The following is a 19,332-nucleotide window of genomic DNA, read 5'->3' on the forward strand; positions in this document are numbered from 1 at the left end:
CAGACAAGGATTGGATTGGACGATGGGATAGAAAATGATACTGGTGAAGAATGAGCTTCTTAGATCAAGTAGACACATGAGACTATGTTGGCATCTCCTGTCTGAAGGGGAGATGAGAGGGCAGAGGGGGTCAGAAGCTGGCCGAATGGACACAAAAAGAGAGTGGAGGGAAGGAGTGTGCTGTCTCATTAGGGGGAGAGCATTTAGGACTATATACCAAGGTATATATAAATTTTTGTATGAGAGTCCAACTTGATTTGTAAACTTTCACTTAAAGCATAATAAAAATTAAAAGAAAGATGAACATAGAATGCTGGGTGGCAGAACTAGAAATAAAACACTAGAGAATCTTGAGTTCTTGGTCTTACACACTTCTGCTGTGACAGCATGCAGAAAGGCAGTACATCTGAAATTCAAACATAAATTGAGGGAAGGTGGGAGAATGGGCTTGTTTAGGCTTTTATGAATTCTGCCAAGAAATATTCAGTTCAGGGAAACTGGAGAGTAGGGGCTTACAGTGAGGGCCCCATTGTCACAAGCCTCTCCTCGTAAAGGGAGCAGAATCAGCACAGTGTCAGAATATACAAAGCAAACAAATCTAAGAAACAATCACAGCAACAAATCTGCTGCAGCAGCTACTGGGGCAGACTGACAAGTCCGTCAAACTCTCTGTAGAATGGATTGAGTGGAAAAGCCCTTTCCTTTCTATGCGTTTTATTATGCGTTTTATTAGAACAGCTAAATACAGAGGAAAGATGGCTGTGGAAACAGTTGGGGGTTTCCTCTCTAACTCACAGGAACACGGCCTTCCCTCCAGCCTGGGGGTTGGTGAGCCCCTGATTTTTGGAGTATATTTCTTTCTTTGCAAGGAAAGTGAGGGCTTGTGAGTCCATCTTCCTCTATAGGCTCCGCCAAACAATGAGCTTTGCAGGAGTCAGCTGAGGGCCACGTGTGCAACAGACACCTGGGAACTGGGGGTTAATGGACCCATCCTGTCCCAGAGGGGCTTCCATGGCGTGATGTAGCCTGGAATGGACATACGTAATTAAGAAATAATGTGTAGTAACCACGGGGACCTGGAGAAGGGCCGTCTTATAATGAGCTCTTTTGGTGAAGTTAATAAATAGGTCCCTTTGAACAGATGAGATCAAAGAGAGCTTTAACTTGTACTGAATTTTTTCTTTTTATGGAGGTATAAACTATGTACTCTGAAGTGTGTAACGTGCACTAATCTTAAGTGGACAACGCTATTAATTTTTTACATGTGTGCACCCATGTAATTACCACCCAGATCAAGATACAGAACATTTCCAAAAACTCAGAAGGTTTCCTCAGCGCTCCATCCCAGTCAGTTCCCCACCCCCACCCCGGAGGGAAGCACAACTCTCACTTCTGTCAGCATCTATTCATTTTGCCTATTCTTGACCGAACTTCATAAAAAATGGAATCATACCTTGTACTGAATTTTAAGACTGTAAAACTGCAAAAGTCCAATGTACATCCTCCTTTCTTTCCTAGGCTTTTTTAGAGATGGCTTACACAGAAGCTGCCCAGGCCATGGTCCAGTATTACCAAGAAAAATCTGCTGTGATCAATGGTGAGAAACTGCTCATTCGGATGTCCAAGAGATATAAAGAATTGCAACTGAAGGTAAAGCATTCTCGAGTTTACTTAGTCATTCGACAAGCATCAGCTGACAGTCTCCTACTTGTCAGGTACTGGTCTAGGTGCTGGCAGGAAGGGGAGGGCAGGGCAAGATCCAGAGGTTACTCACTGCCTTGGGGGATCTCACATGGGAAGGCAAACCATTACAACATGGCAAGAAAAGTGCTCATTACTGGAAGTACAAAATGCAGAGATACTTGAGGCAAGATGACTAAATACCTGGCGGTCAGGAAAGATTTTACAGAGAAAGCCATGTCTGTATTGGGTCTCCAAGGATGAAGTAAGGGACAGATTACCCAATAAGCAAGGTACACGTGGGCTTACTTGTGCTTCCTTACTAATCAGATGCAGTGAAAAACAGATGAAACCGTGCACTACAGACTAGTAAGGAAGCACAAGTAAGCCTGTACGTACCTTGCTTACTGGTTAATCCGTCCCTGAAGGGGGAAAGGTTGTTGCTTTTCGGTAGTGGGAGTTTCAGGCCTAAGTCCCTGAATACGGCCTCTCTCTGCCCAAACAAATCTTCGCTAACTTTTTCCTCCCCTGTCACCACCCCTGATCTTTGATTCTCTTTCTCCATACTTATGTTTTAAGTTCAGTACAAGTCATTTTAAGTATTACATGACTAAATTGGCCACTTTCAGATTAACCCCATGGATTTTCAGGGATGAATTCCCATAACTCCAAACAGGGTTTTTTATTTTGGTTTGGCTTTTATTTCTCTTAGGTTGCTCTACATTTCTTTTCTTTGCCTTTCTTTCTTTTTTGTTTTATTGTGAAGTATAACATACAGAAAAGTGACTAATGATATATATGTACTGTTTCAAAAATAAATAATGGGTGAAATCCCATAAAACCACCACCAAAGTCAAGAAGTAGAACACTGGCAGTGCCCAAAAGCCCCCGGGGAGCTCCTCCTCAAGCTCAACGCCTCCCTCCCCACTCTCCTGACTTTGAGAATAATCATTCCCTTGCTTTTCCTGATTGTCCTACCACCTATGTATGCTCCTTAAACATTATCGTTTAATTTTGCTTGTTTTTGAACTTTAAACGAATGGAATCTTACTGTCTACGTTCTTTTGTGTCTTGCTTTTTTCAGTTGACATGTAATCTGTGTTGTTGGAGGTATCTGTTTGTTTTCATTGTTAAATAAATTTCTGTTGTATGGCTATACAGTTTATCCATTCTACTGTCGATGGACAATGTAGGTTGTTCCCAGTTTTAGGATATTAGGGACAATACTACTAGTATTGTAGTATAATAATATATATATATATATATATATTTTAGAATACTACTACTATTCTTAAAAATGTTACTGTGGTACAGATGTGCTTCAGCGTAAAACTAAGGGCACATAACCAAGAGTGGAATTGCTGGGTCATAGGGCACGTTCACCCTCAACTTTACTAGATAATAGCAAGAGCGCTTCAAAAATTGTTGTCCCAAATATACACTGCTATTAGTAGTATATGAGACTTTCCAAAGGTCCATATTCTTGTTAACACTTTATCTTGTCCAACTTTTAAAAGTTTTTCTTGTCTGAGGAGAGTGTAATGGTATATCATGTTTTAATTTTGTATTTTCCTGGTTACCATTTGAGGTTGAAAACTTTTTAATATGTGTATTGGCTATTCCATCTGGATCTTCTCTTGTGGGAAGTTCCCTTTCAAGTCATCGGCCCATGTGTTTTTTTTGTTGATTGTGTCTTCTTATTGGTTTGTAGGAGTTCTCTTAACTAGAGTACTTAGTCCATTTGGATTTATTAGCATTAATGACATATCTGTGTTTAAACTTACCATCTTATTTTGTGCTGTCTACCATCTTACTTAACAGAGATTTTCTACTTCACTTCAGCTCATTTCACATTTACTCAGAGTTCGTTTTGTTCAAGATCCATAGCCTTTAATTTGCCTTAAAGATTGAAATCAGAGACAAAAGCACAGTGGTTATTTCTAGCTAGGACTAGCATTCTGACAAGTCTACATATATGGATCAGTAATACGTCAACCAGTTGCCAACATCCTGGTTCTGCTTTGCTTGCATTATTGCTTTTGAAGTGCCTTGGCCAATAGTTCTGCTTCAGGCAGAACCTGGCTTTTTTTTTTTCCTTTTTTTTCTGACTAATGACAGCACATTACTTTTCTCAGACAAGTCAAAGATCCCACCCTGTTCTGAACATAGGCAAAGGTCTTGTTCTCCTGGACTCTCCCCTGGGGGATAGAATTGAATTTCTGCAATGAGTTCTCAGTGGAGCTTTTGTCTCAAATGAGATGTTGTCATAAGTTTCTAATTAGGATTAATAGCAGTAATCAGTTCCTTAAAGTACCAAGGCACTGTGATACCTGACTGAGGAAGATACTTTGGGGTGGTGCAGAATCCATAGGTTAAAGAGGTTGGATGGTCAAGGTTTGCATTCAGCAGGTTTTTACTGAGTGCCCACTATGGGCAGGAACTGGGCTGGGTGCCTCGAATATGGAAGTGGCAAGCTTACAGAGGAGCTCACAGTCCGGTGGGGGAGGAAAAGCGTTTAAACCTAAAACCATCAGCAGCCATATGATCTATGCCAGATTGGAAGGTATTGGTGCCAATCTAGGCTCCGCCCTTTACTGCTTTGATGAGCTTAGACAAGTTGCTTCACCTCTTGTGAACCTTAGTTTTTAGATTGGTAAAGATTCACTTGAACCTAAAACCTTTGGTTTTAAGCATTTTTTGCATGTAATGTCTCTTTTGAGTCTCATAATCACGCTATCCTGTGAGGTATGTAGGGTGGACCAAACCAAACCCACGGCCAATGAGTCCATTCCGACTCACAGTGACCCTATAGGACAGGGTAGAACTGCCCATAGGGTTTCTAAGGCTGTAATCTTTACGGAAGTAGACTGATAGGGTAGGTAATTACCATAATTATAACAGTACAACAATAATAACAATGATATGTACAGCTAGTTGTGTCCTGGTCACTGGATCGAGTAGTGTGCCAGGTACTTTACATACGTTATCTGCTTTAATCCTGACGTCAGCTCTGTCAGACAGGTTTTATTGTCTTAGTTTTACAGATGAGGAAACTGAGGCTAATAGAAGAAGTTCAGTAACTTGCCCAAGATCCTAGTTACTGGAAGAGCCATAATTAAAACCTAAGACTGTTTTGGTTTCTCACTATATCTTCATCTGTTTTGTGTTAGTATGATCTCCATTGTCCAAATGAAAAGACAAAAGAAATCACTAATTTTCTTAGGGTCACCCAGCCAGTAAGTAGCAGAGAGAGTATTCTAACAGTGCTTTTCAAACTTGAATGTGCATATAAATCCTTTGGGGGGGTCTTGCTAAAATGCAGGGACAGGGCTGTGATTCTGCATTTCTGAAAAGCTCCCAGGAGCTGCTGATGTTGTTGGTCCTTAAACACACTTTAAGTAGTAAGGGCCTAGAACATGTTGTTGTCTAACCTTAGTAAGGCTTTTCTGTTCCCCGAGCTGTTACACTGCCTCTCAGAGTCGTGAAGGTCACAAGGTATAACATATGTGAAAGCATCGTAGAACGCTTTTCAACTACATAGGAATGTGTGCTTTGTGGCCCCTAAGTTGATGTGAATCAGCTAGGACTCTCTCTGCAGGTAACAGAAATTCATCTCATTTAAGCATGTTGGTTTAAGCCGAAAAAGGAATTTATTGGTTTGTGTAAATGAAAAGTCCAAGAGTAGTCCTGGCTGCAGGTACAGCTTGAGTCAGGTACCAAATGATATGATTGTTGTTGTTAGGTGTCGTTGAGTTGGTTCCAACTCATAGCGACCCTATAGGACAGAGTAGAACTGCCCATAGGATTTTCTAAGGAGCAACTGGTGGATTTGAACTGCTGAACTTTTGGTTAGCAGCCGAGCTCTGAACCACTACACCACCAGGGCTTCTATGATGCCATTAGGACTTGGTTTTTTGCCGTTCTGCTTTCTGCTTGGTTAGCTTTTGGGGGCTCCCTGGGACAGCCCCTGGCAGCTCCAGGCTTGCTCTTCTAGGTGGCCTGGTAGACTCAGTAGCAACACCAGCTCTGGATTCTCATCCCCCCATTTCCTTCAACAAGGGAGCGCCAAAGCCTTTCCTGCTTACTCCCACCAAAGTCCTGAGTCACTCTGATCAGGCTAGCTTAGGACACATGCCCATCTCTGGACCAATCCCTGAGGTCAGGGGGGCCATGCTATAACTAGCCAGGCCTGTCTCTCCTGCTTCAGCCTGGGATCCAGGGGTGGAGGCCCACCCAGACCTCTGGAGTAAGAGCGCTGCCACCAGGAGAAAAGAGAACGGCTTCTGGGGAGGTCTCCGAGCCCAGTGGCCACCACACAGGGTATGGTGATTAGTGCAGGACATACAGAGGTGATTGGTCTTTCTTTAACTTTACCTTTTACCCACGTAGCAAAGTGGAGGGAGAGAAAGTTGACATTATAAGGGATTTTTCATCCCCTCTCTTAAGTGATACTTTGTCATGCTCATATCTTATTTCCCCTTACATTATTTTGGGGGGGCGGATAATGTTCCTCAGGATATTTGGGGCGGGGCCTTCCACATAGTAATAGGTTGTGATACATGTGCAGAATGAATGAGAATCTGAACAATAAACAATAAAATGTGAAATGTTTTTACTTGGTATTAAGGAATTAAAGAAATTAAAGCCCTTTAATATATCACCAAAGTCCCTGGGTGTTGCAAATAGTTAAGCGTTCTGACTACTAGCCAAAAGGTTGGCAGTTTGAACCCATCCAAAGGCACCTCGGGAGACAGGACTGGCCATCTACTTCTGAAAGGCCACAGCCATGAAAACCCTATGGAGCAGTGCTCCTCTGACATACATGGGCTTGCCATGGGTCAGAATCGACTCCATGGCAACTAACAACAACGACAAAGTGTCACCACTTCCTCAGCCCTAGTCTTGTTTTCCTGAGTAATAAGCATGTCTTGAGAACCTACTGTGTGTTCACCAGGGCCGATACGTAGGTTCGATTCCCAGCCAATGCACCTCATGTGCACCTACCACCTGACACTGGGGGCTTATGTGTTGCTATGATGCTGAACAGATTTCAGTGGAGCTTCCAGACTAAAATGGAGTAGGAAGAAATGCCTGGTGATCCACTTCTGAAAAACAGTGAAAATCCTATGGATTACAATAGTCTAATCCCCAACTGATCATAGGGACGGTGCAGGACAGAGCAGGATTTCATTTGTTGTGGAGGTCCCCATGAGTCAGAGGGAGGGGGTGATTCAACCGCAGCCAACAACAACACGCACCAGTATGGCCCTCCTGGTTGTTAAGATATCAAAACCCTTCAGTATCGGTTGGTAAAGAGTCACTGGCCCAAGTCCCCATATGCTCTTCTCCTACATCCTTCCTTATCTCCTCCCCAGGCCCCAGGCTTTCCCACAATCCAGCAACTAAAGAATAAACAACAGGCACAGTGGGGGCCACCTGGCCCTAGAACCCCGAATTGGTCAGGCCCGTGCAGTTCTGGTGGTTGAATATTTTGAATATGCTCATGTCAAACTTCAGGGCCCACTGGATAGGATGGAGAGGCTTCTTCTGTGGGGCAGGCGTTTGGCTTCCAACCATCACCTGCTTTCTGAACTACCCTTGTGAAAGTTTTCTGGAGAAAGGAGTGACCACCATCCTGTGAAACAATGGTCACTGCATGCCTTTGGCTCAGTGAAGAGCCTCATGTTGGCAGTGAAGTTCCTGCCTTGAGGGGGAAGGCAGATAAAGGCCCGGGAGTTGTAACTCCTCTGCCTCATACCCTCGTGGGTCTGGGTAGGTGGCAAGAGCTGTAGCAACAAGATCTCCCCAAGTAGAGCCACAGGGGTATTGGCTATAACGCTCAAGCTTCTCAAGATCTTAGGTTGTTTTCCTTCCTGCAGACTTGGACAAGAATTTCAGACTCTTTTTTGGGTTGTTCTATAAATGCAGCTGTATTCACCCAAGAAAAATGGAGACAAGGGAGGTCTAAGTACAGTGTCATAGCATCTTAGATGCAGAAGGGAACTTGCAGTGATTTAAACCAGTGTCTTCCAGTCACTACATCAGAGAATCATCAGGGGGAGTTTTCAGGTTCCCTGGCCCTGAGACTCTCATTCATTATTTTGGGCTGGGGCTAAGATAGCTTCCAGGTGGTTCTGGGAGCAGAGGGTCTGATTTCTGAATCACAGCCCAGCCTTCTAGCCCCAAAGAGAGCCCCTGGGAAGCGATGTTGTGAGTGGTCCATGATACTCTCAGTTGGTAAAACAGCAAATGATGATTGAAGGTCTCTGGGTAAGTCATTATACTAAAAGCTTTAATGAATATAAGATATGGTTCTTATTTAGGAGTTTGCAATCCAACTGGGTAGACAAGTTATTCTTTTGCAAAGTTATACAAGATATAAACATGTATGCATAAGTTCAGAAGATGAGTGACAAAAGGCAGCGTGACTTAGGAGTGATTACTGAGCAGGGCCTTAAAGGATGATGGGAATTTACTTCAACAGGGAAGGGGCTTTCAGGCAGAAGCAGTCAGGTGAGAAGCAATGTTGAAGCTGTGAAAACACAGTAATGTCACAAACAATCAGGACTGCCCTGACAGGCTCCGGCTCTGATGAATTCAGGGCTTATCTGGAAGGTTTCAGTATCAGCCCAGGACTCTCGAGGTATGTAAAACAGCTGGGAAGCCCTCAGAGGGCACAGAGCTCTCTAGCAGCTCCTTTCATGTTGGCCAAACACTCTGGCTTTTATCAGTGTGGCCTGCCATGCCCTGAGGCTACTGGTGGTTGCCAGATGAGCCTCATTATCTCACCTTTATAGGTGATGGATGTGACTCCCCCACAGGCAAAGAGCCTTGACCCCCACTGACCCAGCCCACTGGGGACCAAGCTGGGGCTGCTTTTTGTGGGTTGAGATTCTCAAATCATGGTGTCCCCCTTGGTGCATGTCAGCCTTTCCCTAGGACAACTGCAGGGGACTTGGGATCTCACCAGGTGGATGATCCCCTTGTGGGCTGTTGAGCTGCATCAATGTTACCATGAATGGATGAAAAGATACCATGATTTAGAGGGTGGGGAAGGAGGATAGGGAGTTAGATGAAACAAGCTTGCTCAGAATTTTGAAGAGGGGTGATGGGTTTATTGGGGTTCAGTATACCATTCTCTCTACTTTTGTCTGTTTGAAATTTTCTGCAATAAAAAGTTACCCCAAATGTCATCATAGACCTCCCTCATCTCCATTTTTCTTGGATAAGTACAGCTGCATTTAACCTGCCTCCTTCACACCTTTAACCACAGGATGCAGAGACTGTACCCAAAGCAGGTTGAGGCGATTTTCTTGGAACTCTGAGAAGTCAATTCTGTTATCTGAAAACCTTTGGCCATGTCTCTCCCCTTCTCAGATGCCTGCTGGCAGAGTATTTGGTCCAGAGAGTGCCAAACACTTTTCAACAATCGCTTAAAACAGAGGAGCTGACCCTCTGATCCTCAGAAGGGCTCACAATGCCAGTGATGAGCAGCCCCAGTATGTAGCCATTTGCTGACCATGCTGTTCATTCGACAGCAACCTCTGTAGCACCATCCTCCCATCCATCTAGCCTTCCATCTTGGACCCAGTATCATGGAGCATCTGGTCCATGCAAGGCTCTGTGCTGGTGTTGTGTGAAGATAAGCAACCCAGGGCCCTGGCTCCCTGGAAACCTGTGGCCTGAATATAAGTAATTCCAGAGGGCCTTGTGCTGAATATGGCCCCAGGAGGATATTCTGTGGTGGGGAAAATAAGGAGCAGAGAATGTTTAAGTCAGGAAGAGGCTCTTCTGGTCCCCAGAGAGGCACTCTAAAGAAGCTTCTTGGATCTGGAAGACTGCATGGGCACCTGCTGAGGGCATCCCAGCGGCCACTAGAGGATGTTTTTATCTGTGGTACCCGAAGGCCAGCTCTGCCCTCACCAGAGGCAGAGGGCATGGGGCAGAGAATGAAGTGCTGTCAGTGATGACCATGGTGCTAAGGGACCTCAAGTTCCTGGAATGCCTCTAACCCTGACCGGCCTGACTTGCTCCAGCACTGCTGGTCTCTGCCCCAGACCCTACCCCCATCCTGGCTGTCCCTCAGTAGTCTGCAGAGCCTCAACTGCTTTCTGAGAAGGCCACCCTCCACTTAACCCGGGCTTTCCTGGGTCTGGGCTGGAAGGAACGGTCGGGAAGATTTCAGCTTCCTGAGGAGTAGAAGAAAACAGTTTGAGACTTTGAGGACTCTGTACTACAGAAAATCCCCCATCCAACCTCCTTGGAGAATTTTTATCATTCTGTTCTGAAAAGTTGCCATGGTATATTTAACCCAGTTTGGTGGCATATTATTTAGCCTTTGCCTTTTCTAGCTTCTAGATTTGAGGCCCAGCATTTGGCCTCCCTGGTGATGGTGACAACAGATTATATTCTTTGTACTAGGTCCTGATGGTGCCCACCAGCTCTCCAGAGCTCTGTTTGTATATGTGTTGGTCTGTGTGAAGGCAGTGCTGCTGTAGTGGGTCTTTCTGTGGACTAGCTATCCCAGGCTGGCCTTTCCCTTGATGGTACAGTAGGGAGCTTCCACTTTACAGACCAAGGTGAGCAAGCAGGAAGAAGACTGACTCAGTGCAATCCATATTGAGTGTAGTCACCTCCAAATGAGCCTTCTTACTCTACCCCAAGGTAGTGACAAAACTCTGACTGAAGGACAGGTGGTCTGGAGTGGGGTAGGATTAGAGGGAGGCATCTTGGGCTGCAGCTTTCTTCTCAGCCCAGGCCAACAGCCTTGGCTTCTTTGCTTGGTTGGTCTTGGGTCTCTGCTTGAGGTGCTAGTTGACTCCAAGGCCTAGGAGAGCTGGTTAATTGCAGGTGGCACTTTCGTACACTTATAGGGGATCAATCTTTATAGCTATATTCGTATGTAAGAGGCCATTTGCCAAAGCAGTAAAGGCCTTGTTAAGGTGGATATCCTGACTAGTTCCTGGGCCTTTTTAGAATTTACTGGCTTCTTGAATTCCTACTTTTTTCACAGCCACAGGGGATGGGGCCGCCATCTTCTCTTTGGCTGTCTGTCAGCATCTTAAGAACCTAGAGGAGTGATCTCTCCCTGCCCTAGGCCTGAGCTTTACCCTGAAACCACAGGCAGCTCTTGCTTCATCTCACCTTTGTTCAGTGCTTTTCCCAGCCCAACCCTCAATCTTGACAGCCACACAGGCAAGCAGCCATGCCATTTAGAGTACTCAGAGAATTCTAATCCCAGCAAGCTCACTTCACGTCTCTGGACCTTGTCTTCCTACCTGTAAAATGAGATACATGGTGATACCTAATGTTTGTATAACTCCAAGATTTCATGATTCTTTGTAAACTTTATAGAAAAAAAATTAAGGAAAGAAAAGGAAGTTGATTAAGCTTCTTAATAAAATTATAAAAGTTGATATTACAGAATGAGTTTTTGTAGTCCTTTTTTTTAAATAATAGCTTTAGTGAGATATAATTCACATACCATAAAATTCACCCTGCTAATACCTTCTCGTTAAATGAGTGAATCCTGTGTAGTCTTTGGGAAATGCTCTTGGCTTTTCTTTTGTGATTGTTAATTTATTTATTTTTTAAATCCTTTGTTGTTTTTCATTTTGTTATTGTTTGTCCATTCTGGCTTTAGGAAGGGCTCTGGTTGGGATTTAGGGGTTGGGATTGGTCCTGTTCTAGCATAGCTACCATTTGGGGACCTATGGCATAGGCAGTCTGTGGGCACCTTGCATTCTCAGCTGTGAATCATGGCTCACGGTGCCTACATAACAGATTTTCTTTGAGCATCAGATGACCCCTGTGGATGAACATACCAGAGTAAGGTGTTGAATGGGGCATGAGACATGGAAAAGATCTTGGAGTTAAAATGTCTGTTGAGCTCTGACTTGTAGCAACCCTGTAGGACAGAATAGAACTGCCCCATAGGGTTTCCGAGGAGTGGATGGAGGATTTGTACTGCTGACCTTTGGTTAGCACCTGAGCCCTTAACCACTGTGCTACCAGGGTTCCAGGCATGACCTTGAATGTGTCTGTTAACCCAGCACAACTAAGGAGTCGCTATCTACTCAGGAACACAATGTCGATCATGCTCCTGGAGTTGTGCAGGGCAGAGACTCTGCCTCAGCCTCTCTGGGTCTGTTTTCAGATGTGTAAAATGTGGAGGCTGCATTCCGTGATCTTCAAGCCTCCTTCCAAGTTTTAAATGCCTCCCTTCTTCCCTCACCCGTCCCTCGCTACCTCCCATCTTCCTCCCTCCTCCTTCCCTCCTTCTGATGGTGACTCTCTCTGACTTTGTTTAGAAACCAGGGAAAACCGTGGCTGCCATCATCCAGGACATCCATTCCCAGAGGGAGAGGGACATGTTCCGGGAAGCAGACAGGTGAGGCCCTGGCCCTAGATCTCTCCTCTTTCTCCTTCTTATGGGTATTTGAGTCAAGCCCTGCCCTGTCCATCTGCTTTTCTGGGCAGTCCAATTCACAAGTTCTGTTCAGGTTAAACCTCAGAAAGATGCAAGATGCTGGGCTTCCCCTCAGGTGCTTCTCCTTTTCTGGAAAGGAATGCAGGAGGGGTTCTGTTAACATTTGGCCCTTTGGCGGCAAGTCTACATTGTCCCAAAACAGCCAGAAAGTGTATGTGAGTAACTGTGTATGTATGTACGTGTATTCTGCTTCAAGCCAGTTTTCGAGTTTTCTGTAGATGTAGGAACAGAAATGTAGATGGTTCAAAAAAAGCAGTTTCTTGACTGGTCATTTACCCTGAACATTGAATGCATTCAGTGTTCTAACTCTTTTCTTCAAACTTAAGTTTGTGTCCATGCCAAGCTGGGGTTAGGTTTACCACAGCCCTCCCCTACAAGGAGGGTCCCTGTGGAGCTTCAAGGTGGAAAACAGCTGGCGTGGGCACTGGCTGGCCCATTCTGTGGTTTTTTCCCAGGACTGCCACAGATGGTGCTCTAAACTCACTGTAGAGGGCCTGAGCCCAGGATGTGGACTCCAAGATGGTCTGTGCAGCCTGGTCTTCATGAACCATGTCCCAGCAGCCCCAGACTGGTGAGGGCTGCGTGGTTTCCTAATATTTGGGAACCAAGTGAAAAATGCCTGTCCTTTTGAGTATCAGGAATATGACTTAGTTGACTTGCTTAATGAGTAAACAGCCTTCAATGTGTGACTATGAATATCTTTGTACATAACCATTGAGGTTGGGACTTTCATGTGTTTGTTTGAAGTTTTTTAAGACATGCATAAAGCTACACTGCTGGACTGCAGTTCTCTGGCAGAGTGGAGCAGGGACTAGGGGGTCTAGCTCAGAATCTTGAGCACGTTGAAGTCCATTTCTGGATTCCAGTTTCTTGATCTGAGACACCAGCAGACCAGGTGGAGGAGTGGCTTCAGTCCGGGGAACCAAGAGGCTGGCTAATTAAACTTCAGGGTTAGGCAGCCTTACCCTCCAGGTGGACCAGGGCAAGCCTCGCCCTACCATCTCAGCTCAGACGCCCCCAGAGAAGAGTCCTACTCTCCAAGTATAGCTCACTTCTAAGAGGAACAAAGATGGCACTGAGCCAAACCAATCCAAGGATCCCTCCTAGTTCCCATGAGTGGCAGAAGTAAACGGGCAGAAAGCAGTCAGGACTGTGCTTAGGGAGAGCCCCTCCGCGAAGAGACCAGCCCAAACCAAACAAGTTGCCATCAAGTCAGTTCCAGCTCATGGATACCCTATGTGTGTCAGAGGAAAACTGCGTTTAGTAGGGTTTTCAGTGGCCGTTTTTTTGAAAGTAGATAGCTAGGCCTTTCTTCTGAGGTATCTGTGGATAGATTTGAGCCTCTAAACTTTCAGTTAGCAGCGAAGCATGTTAACCATTTGCACCACCTAGGGACTCCTCATAGAAACCAGGGTGGAGGAAAAGGCTTTCTCTCTGTGGTTCTGTACAGTTGTGAATGATGGGTGTATGACCCAAGAGTGCTATGTACACAGTATACCTATGTGTGAGGCCATGTGTATCTGTGTGTGTTGAGTAGGTGTGTGAACAGGTTCTAAAACTGGCTCCTTTGCTCCCTCACAGATATGGCCCAGAAAGGCCACGCTCCCGTAGTCCAGTCAGCCGCTCGCTCTCCCCAAGGTCCCACACTCCCAGCTTCACCTCCTGCAGCTCTTCCCACAGTCCTCCGGTCCCCTCCCGGGCTGACTGGGGCAACGGCAGGGACTCGTGGGAGCACTCTCCCTATGCCAGGAGGGAGGAAGAGCGAGACCCGGCCCCCTGGAGGGAGAACGGGGAGGACAAGAGGGACCGAACAGACCTGTGGGTACATGATCGCAAACACTACCCCCGCCAACTGGACAAAGCGGAGTTAGATGAGCGAATCGAAGGAGGGAGGGGCCACCGAGAAAAGTACCTGAGGTCTGGGTCTCCCAATCTGCTCCATTCTGTGTCCAGCTACAAAAGCCGGGAAGACGGCTACTACTGGAAGGAGCCCAAAGCCAAGTTGGACAAGTACCTAAAGCAACAGCAGGATACTCCCGGGAGGTCCAGGAGGAAGGACGAGGCCAGGCTGCGGGAGAGCAGACACCCTCACCCGGAAGACTCGGGCAAGGAAGATGGGCTGGAGGTGAAGGTCATGAGGGCCCCTGAGAGAGCCAAGGCGAAGCAGAGTGAGAAAAATAAGACCAAGAGACCTGATAGAGACCAAGAAGGAGCTGATAATAGAAAAGAAGGCAAAATGCCAGAGAATGAGGTAATGATGCAATCTCTTCGCTAGGGAAAATGAGCCAGGTCCCAAAGGAGAAAAATAAAACAGACAAACAAAAAAAAACCAAACCTGTTGTCATCGAGTCGATTCCGACTCATACGTACCCTATAGTTTTTCCTGCCCCATAGGGTTTCCAAGGCTGTACGGAAGCAGGGTGCCACATCTTTCTCCTGCAGAGTGCCTGGTGGGTTTGAGCCGCCAACCTTTTGATTAGCAGCTGAGTGCTTTAACCACTATGCCACCAGGGGTCGACCAGAAACAATAATAGTAATAATAATATTATACAGAGGATGATGAACAGATATTTATTGAATGTTTTCTATTTGCCAGGTACTGTGCTAAACACTTTATCTCAGTTAAGTCATTTAATTCTCACAGCATTATTCCAGATGAGGAAACTGAGTCACAGAGAGCCTAAGTTATTTGATCAAGGACAAATGGTCAGAAATTGGTAGAGCTTGAGATCACACCCAGGCCATTTGGCACCAAATCCCGCTGCACCTGGGCTTCCTTACTAGAAGATAGGGAGGAACTTGGCGTGTTGGCTGCTGTGGTCTTGTTTGTCCAGGGTGGAATGGTCCCAAAGTGTTTGCACCAAAAGAGTGTGCCAAGGGAGATTAGATCTTTGGTCTACTCAGTCCTCTTTCCTGCCAAATGCATCTACCAATCCTGGGGCTTCAAGGAGAGGTGGTAAAGGAGAAGTAGCCACCACCCACTAAATTATACTGGATGCCCAGGGTTTGGCCTGTTTCTCTAGACATAGTCAACTGCCCACAGTATTTCACATCCACTTCAATAAAAATGCAGCAATTAGCTGTACCCTTTCATCCAGGCATCTGAAAGGACTTTGCAACTTGTTGCGTTACTTCAGTTCACACTGTGGGTCATGAGACAGACTGTGGATACCAGGCTTATATTCTAACTTGGTTTATACTTCCTTCTTGCCAGTCTCTTATGTTTAAGTAGGGGTGGGTAACGGAGGTTGGAGGGGTCTGCATAAAGACCCTAATTTTCTTAATCCTCCATGCATATTTTCTAGTAACCCTGACCGAGGAGTTGGTGATAACTAATGAACCCAATTCTCAACTCCATGAACACTGAAGAGTCGTACTTTTGGCCAGTATTTCAGCATTCCTTTCCATGTGAATTGGTGGAGTGCTGCTTTTCCAGACAGTGTTCTAGGCACAGGGTCCCAAAGGTGAAGTGAACATAGTCTGTGTTGTGGCAGAGACCAAGGTCTAATGGTGAAAACAGACCTGTGAAAAATAACTGAGATACAATGGGACACATGCTGGAATAGATGGTGGAAAAGCGGCCATGTGAGCAAGGATTAATTCTGCTGAGGAAGGCTGCACAGAGGAGGTGATATTTGCGCTGGGCATTGAAGGTAGAGAAAAAGGAGTTTGGGATTCTCAGTAGAAAAAGCAGCGAGGGCAACAGTCAAAAAGAAAGATTGTTATGAAGAACCTGAAGATGCTTAGAGTGGCTACAGTTTTAGGACATATCAAAAGATTATTTTTTTAATTTGTATTGTGCTTTAAGTGTAAGTTTACAAATCAAGTCCGTCTCTCATACAAAAATTTATATATACCTTGCTTATATACTCCTAGTTGCTCTCCCCCTAATGAGACAGCACACTCCTCTCTACCCTCTGTTTTTGTGTCCATTCAGCCAGCTTCTGACCCTCTCTGCCTCCTCCTCTCCTCTCCAGACAGGAGCTGCCCACATAGTCTCATGTGTCTACTTGGTCCTCCTCACCAGTGTCATTTTCTATCCCATAGTCCAGTCCAATCCCTGTCTGAGGAGTTGGCTTTGGGAAAAGATAATTTCTTTAAAGCAAAATTATGACCAGACATAAAATGAATACATGTCAAAGATTTTCTTTAACTCATTAGTTAATACACCAAGATGTAAAAACCAATTCAAAGGAGAACCCAAAGTACATGTGCATACATAGGCAATAAGGAACGCTGAAATGAATTCACTAATAGAAAACCGGCCTCTTCCATCAGGGGCAGGAAATCAATTATATTGCTACCCATAAAATATATTTGTATCTCTATGAGCAGGAATTGTTTGCATCACTGTCAGTTTTCTCCAATTTACAGAGATAAAAAATAGCTCAGTTTAACATAATGAAAAGTGCAAACCCCAACAGAATCAGATAACCCGAGTATGCTAGACAACTGTCCACATTCCATCCAAAGGATAGCCAGTAATCTTTTTTGCTCATTTCAAAGTCAGCCACAATTTTTCCTGACACGTATAGCAGGGAGAAGAGCAGGAGATGAGATTGGGGGAGTGGGTGAAGTGGGTTCATGAAGGGTCTTGGGTGCTTCGCTGGGGACTTGTACTGGGTCCTGAGAACCTGCTGAACCAATGGACGTTTTTTAAGAAGAGCGTATATGCTGGGAGCTGACAATGGGTCAGTGCCTCAAGAAAAGGCACAGAGAAGTAAGAGGTGGCAGGGGCTCCAGGCTGACCTTACATGTGTACCTACCTACCACTGTCTGCTGACTCCCTGTCCCCCAAGAAAAGGAGTGGAATTGCGTTCCTACCCACACTTCTTGGAATCCTCTTTTGTAACCTTATTTCTTGTTTTGTTTTACCTACTTTGTTTCCCATTGGTTTGCATCACATTGCCTATTTAAGGAAACCCTGGTGCCGTAGTGGTTAAGTGCTATCTATAGCTGCTAACCAAGAGGTTGGCAGTTCAAATCTGCCAGGTGCTCCTTGGAAGCTCTATCAGGCAGTTCTACCCTGTCCTATAGGGTTGATATGAGTCAGAATCGACTCCATGGCAGTGGGTTTAGTTTTTGGGTTTTGCCTATTTAAGGTGACATGCACTATGGGGCCTTTTAAGGGGGCCTGATTAAAAAAAAAAAAAAGAATTTCCAGAAAACCCTATGGGTTTCCCCACAATTTTGTCCCTCTAGTTAATTCTGCTTATTGTAGCCCTAGAGTGGGTCACTAGGGACTTGTTGGGGACCCGAACAGGTCGTTTCTGTGGGTTTGGAGCCAGGCAGCCCAGTGTTGTTGAAATAACAGCAGAAAAAAACTTTTTCTCACTGACCTCAAAAATTCTGCATCATGAATTTGAGAAAAGCCCAGATCCCAGCAGAGTTGTCCCCGGAGTGGGTAACATGCAGCAGCTGAACTTGGGAATGAGGCAGCAGGGCTAAGGGTGGTGTCCTTGCTATTCTTCCAGTAAAGCAGGTACCTCCTGCCACAGGGCCTTTGCACATGCTCCCCCTGCCTAGGAGGTCCCCGCCCTCTCAAAGTCCATGTAGCTTGCTCCTCACATGCTTTGAATCATTACTCATTGTCACCTTCTCTATAAGGTCTTTCCTGGCCACTACATAAAATCCCAACACCCCAGCCAACTTCTCCCTCTTCCCTCTTTCCTTTTTTGGTAGCACTCCCCACCTTCTAACCTGTCACCTAATTTATTTATTTATTTTATTTCATGTCTGTGCTCTCTGCCTCTCCCAAATAACCTCCATGAGAGCAGGAGTTTTTGTCTGCATTGTTCTCTGCTGTGTCCCCAGACCCTTAGATTAGGGCTTGGCACAAAGTGGGCAGTCGATAGTTGTCTTTTGAATGAATGAATTACTGAACCCAGAGTCTGGAGGCAAAGGTCTGGCTTCTGAGAACCAGGTCACACCCTGTTCTCCTGTGCCTCGATTTTCTTGTCTGTAAAATGGGTGTGGTCACAAAGGCTATTGTAGGACTTTGGTGAGCTTGTGCTCATTAGAAACCCTCTGAAATCTCTGGAGAAAGCCCCAGTGGTAAAACACTCAGTGTTTGTGCTACTCAGAGTTTGTGAGTGGCCAGGGCCACACAGGAGACCTAGCCCTGACCACAAGACCAGAGAAAGAAGGAAAGACATCAGGTCACTCAATCAGGAACACAAAGGGAAAGTTAACATTTCATGGAAGGGGAGCTCAGTGCTTACAGACTCAGGTGCCGCGTCAGTTTCCTAGGCTGCTGGACCAAAAACACCACAAAGTGGGCGGCTTTAAACAACAGAAATGTATTGTCTCACGGTTCTGGAGGCTTGTAGTCTGAAGCCAGGGTGTTGTTGGTAGGGCCACGTTCTCTCCAAAGGCTCTCGGGGAAGATCCTTCCTGGTGTCTCGTGGCTTCTGGTAGCCCAGGTGTTCGCTGGCTTGCAGCTGCAGCATAACTCCATTGTCACGTGATCAATTTCCCTCTGTCCATCTCTTTGTGTCTGTTCTCACCTTTATAAGGATTAGATTAGATTAGGACCTACCTTACTCCAGTATGACTCGTGTTAACTAATAACGTCTTCAAAGACCGTTTTTCAAAACAAGGTCACTTTCACAGGTACCAGGGTTAGGACTTCAGCATAACTTCTTTGGGGACACTATTCGATCCATAATAGATCCCTTCCCTTCTGGAAAGGAAGCCAGGCAGGTGACACAAATGAGTGAAGCCAAGGGGGAATGATGGGACTGTGGTTGACCGAGAAGGAGGTGCCTGTCTGTTGGAGGTGGCCTCCACTGCTCAGCTCCATTCTGTGGCCGCCATTCAGGAATGTCAGCCCCATGTGGCCCCATCTCCCATTTCTTTAGAGTGAGAGGGATCTGTATGAATTTCCTATGCTGTAGAAACTGTGTAGACCAAAACATGTCTGTGGGCCAGATGCAGCCCAAGAGCCCTTAGATTGGAACCCCCACTATAAATAATCCATACAAGGGAGAAATATAAAAACCACTTATGCTTAGTGGTGCAACAGTTAAGCACTCAGCTGCTAATCACAAGGCTCAAACCCACCCAGTGGCTCCACAGGAGAAAGACCTGGCAATCTGCTTCCTTAAGGATTACAGCCTAGAAAACCCTAAGAGGTAGTTCTGCTCTGTCACATGGGGTTGCTA

The 19,332-nt window shown here is 45.5% G+C and overlaps 1 protein-coding gene across 1 annotated transcript in view; it reads left to right on the forward strand.

Moving 5' to 3' along the window:
• Window positions 1-19,332, forward strand: part of RBM20 (RNA binding motif protein 20) — a 197,810-nt gene that overhangs the window by 160,329 nt on the left and 18,149 nt on the right. The window contains exons 10-12 of the mRNA XM_049855099.1: window positions 1,519-1,650; window positions 11,991-12,070; window positions 13,751-14,420. Coding sequence (XP_049711056.1) covers window positions 1,519-1,650; window positions 11,991-12,070; window positions 13,751-14,420 — 882 coding nt within the window. The remainder of the gene's footprint in view (window positions 1-1,518; window positions 1,651-11,990; window positions 12,071-13,750; window positions 14,421-19,332) is intronic.

The sequence above is a fragment of the Elephas maximus genome, chromosome 16 (assembly GCF_024166365.1).
Source record: "Elephas maximus indicus isolate mEleMax1 chromosome 16, mEleMax1 primary haplotype, whole genome shotgun sequence".
NCBI lineage: Eukaryota > Metazoa > Chordata > Mammalia > Proboscidea > Elephantidae > Elephas > Elephas maximus.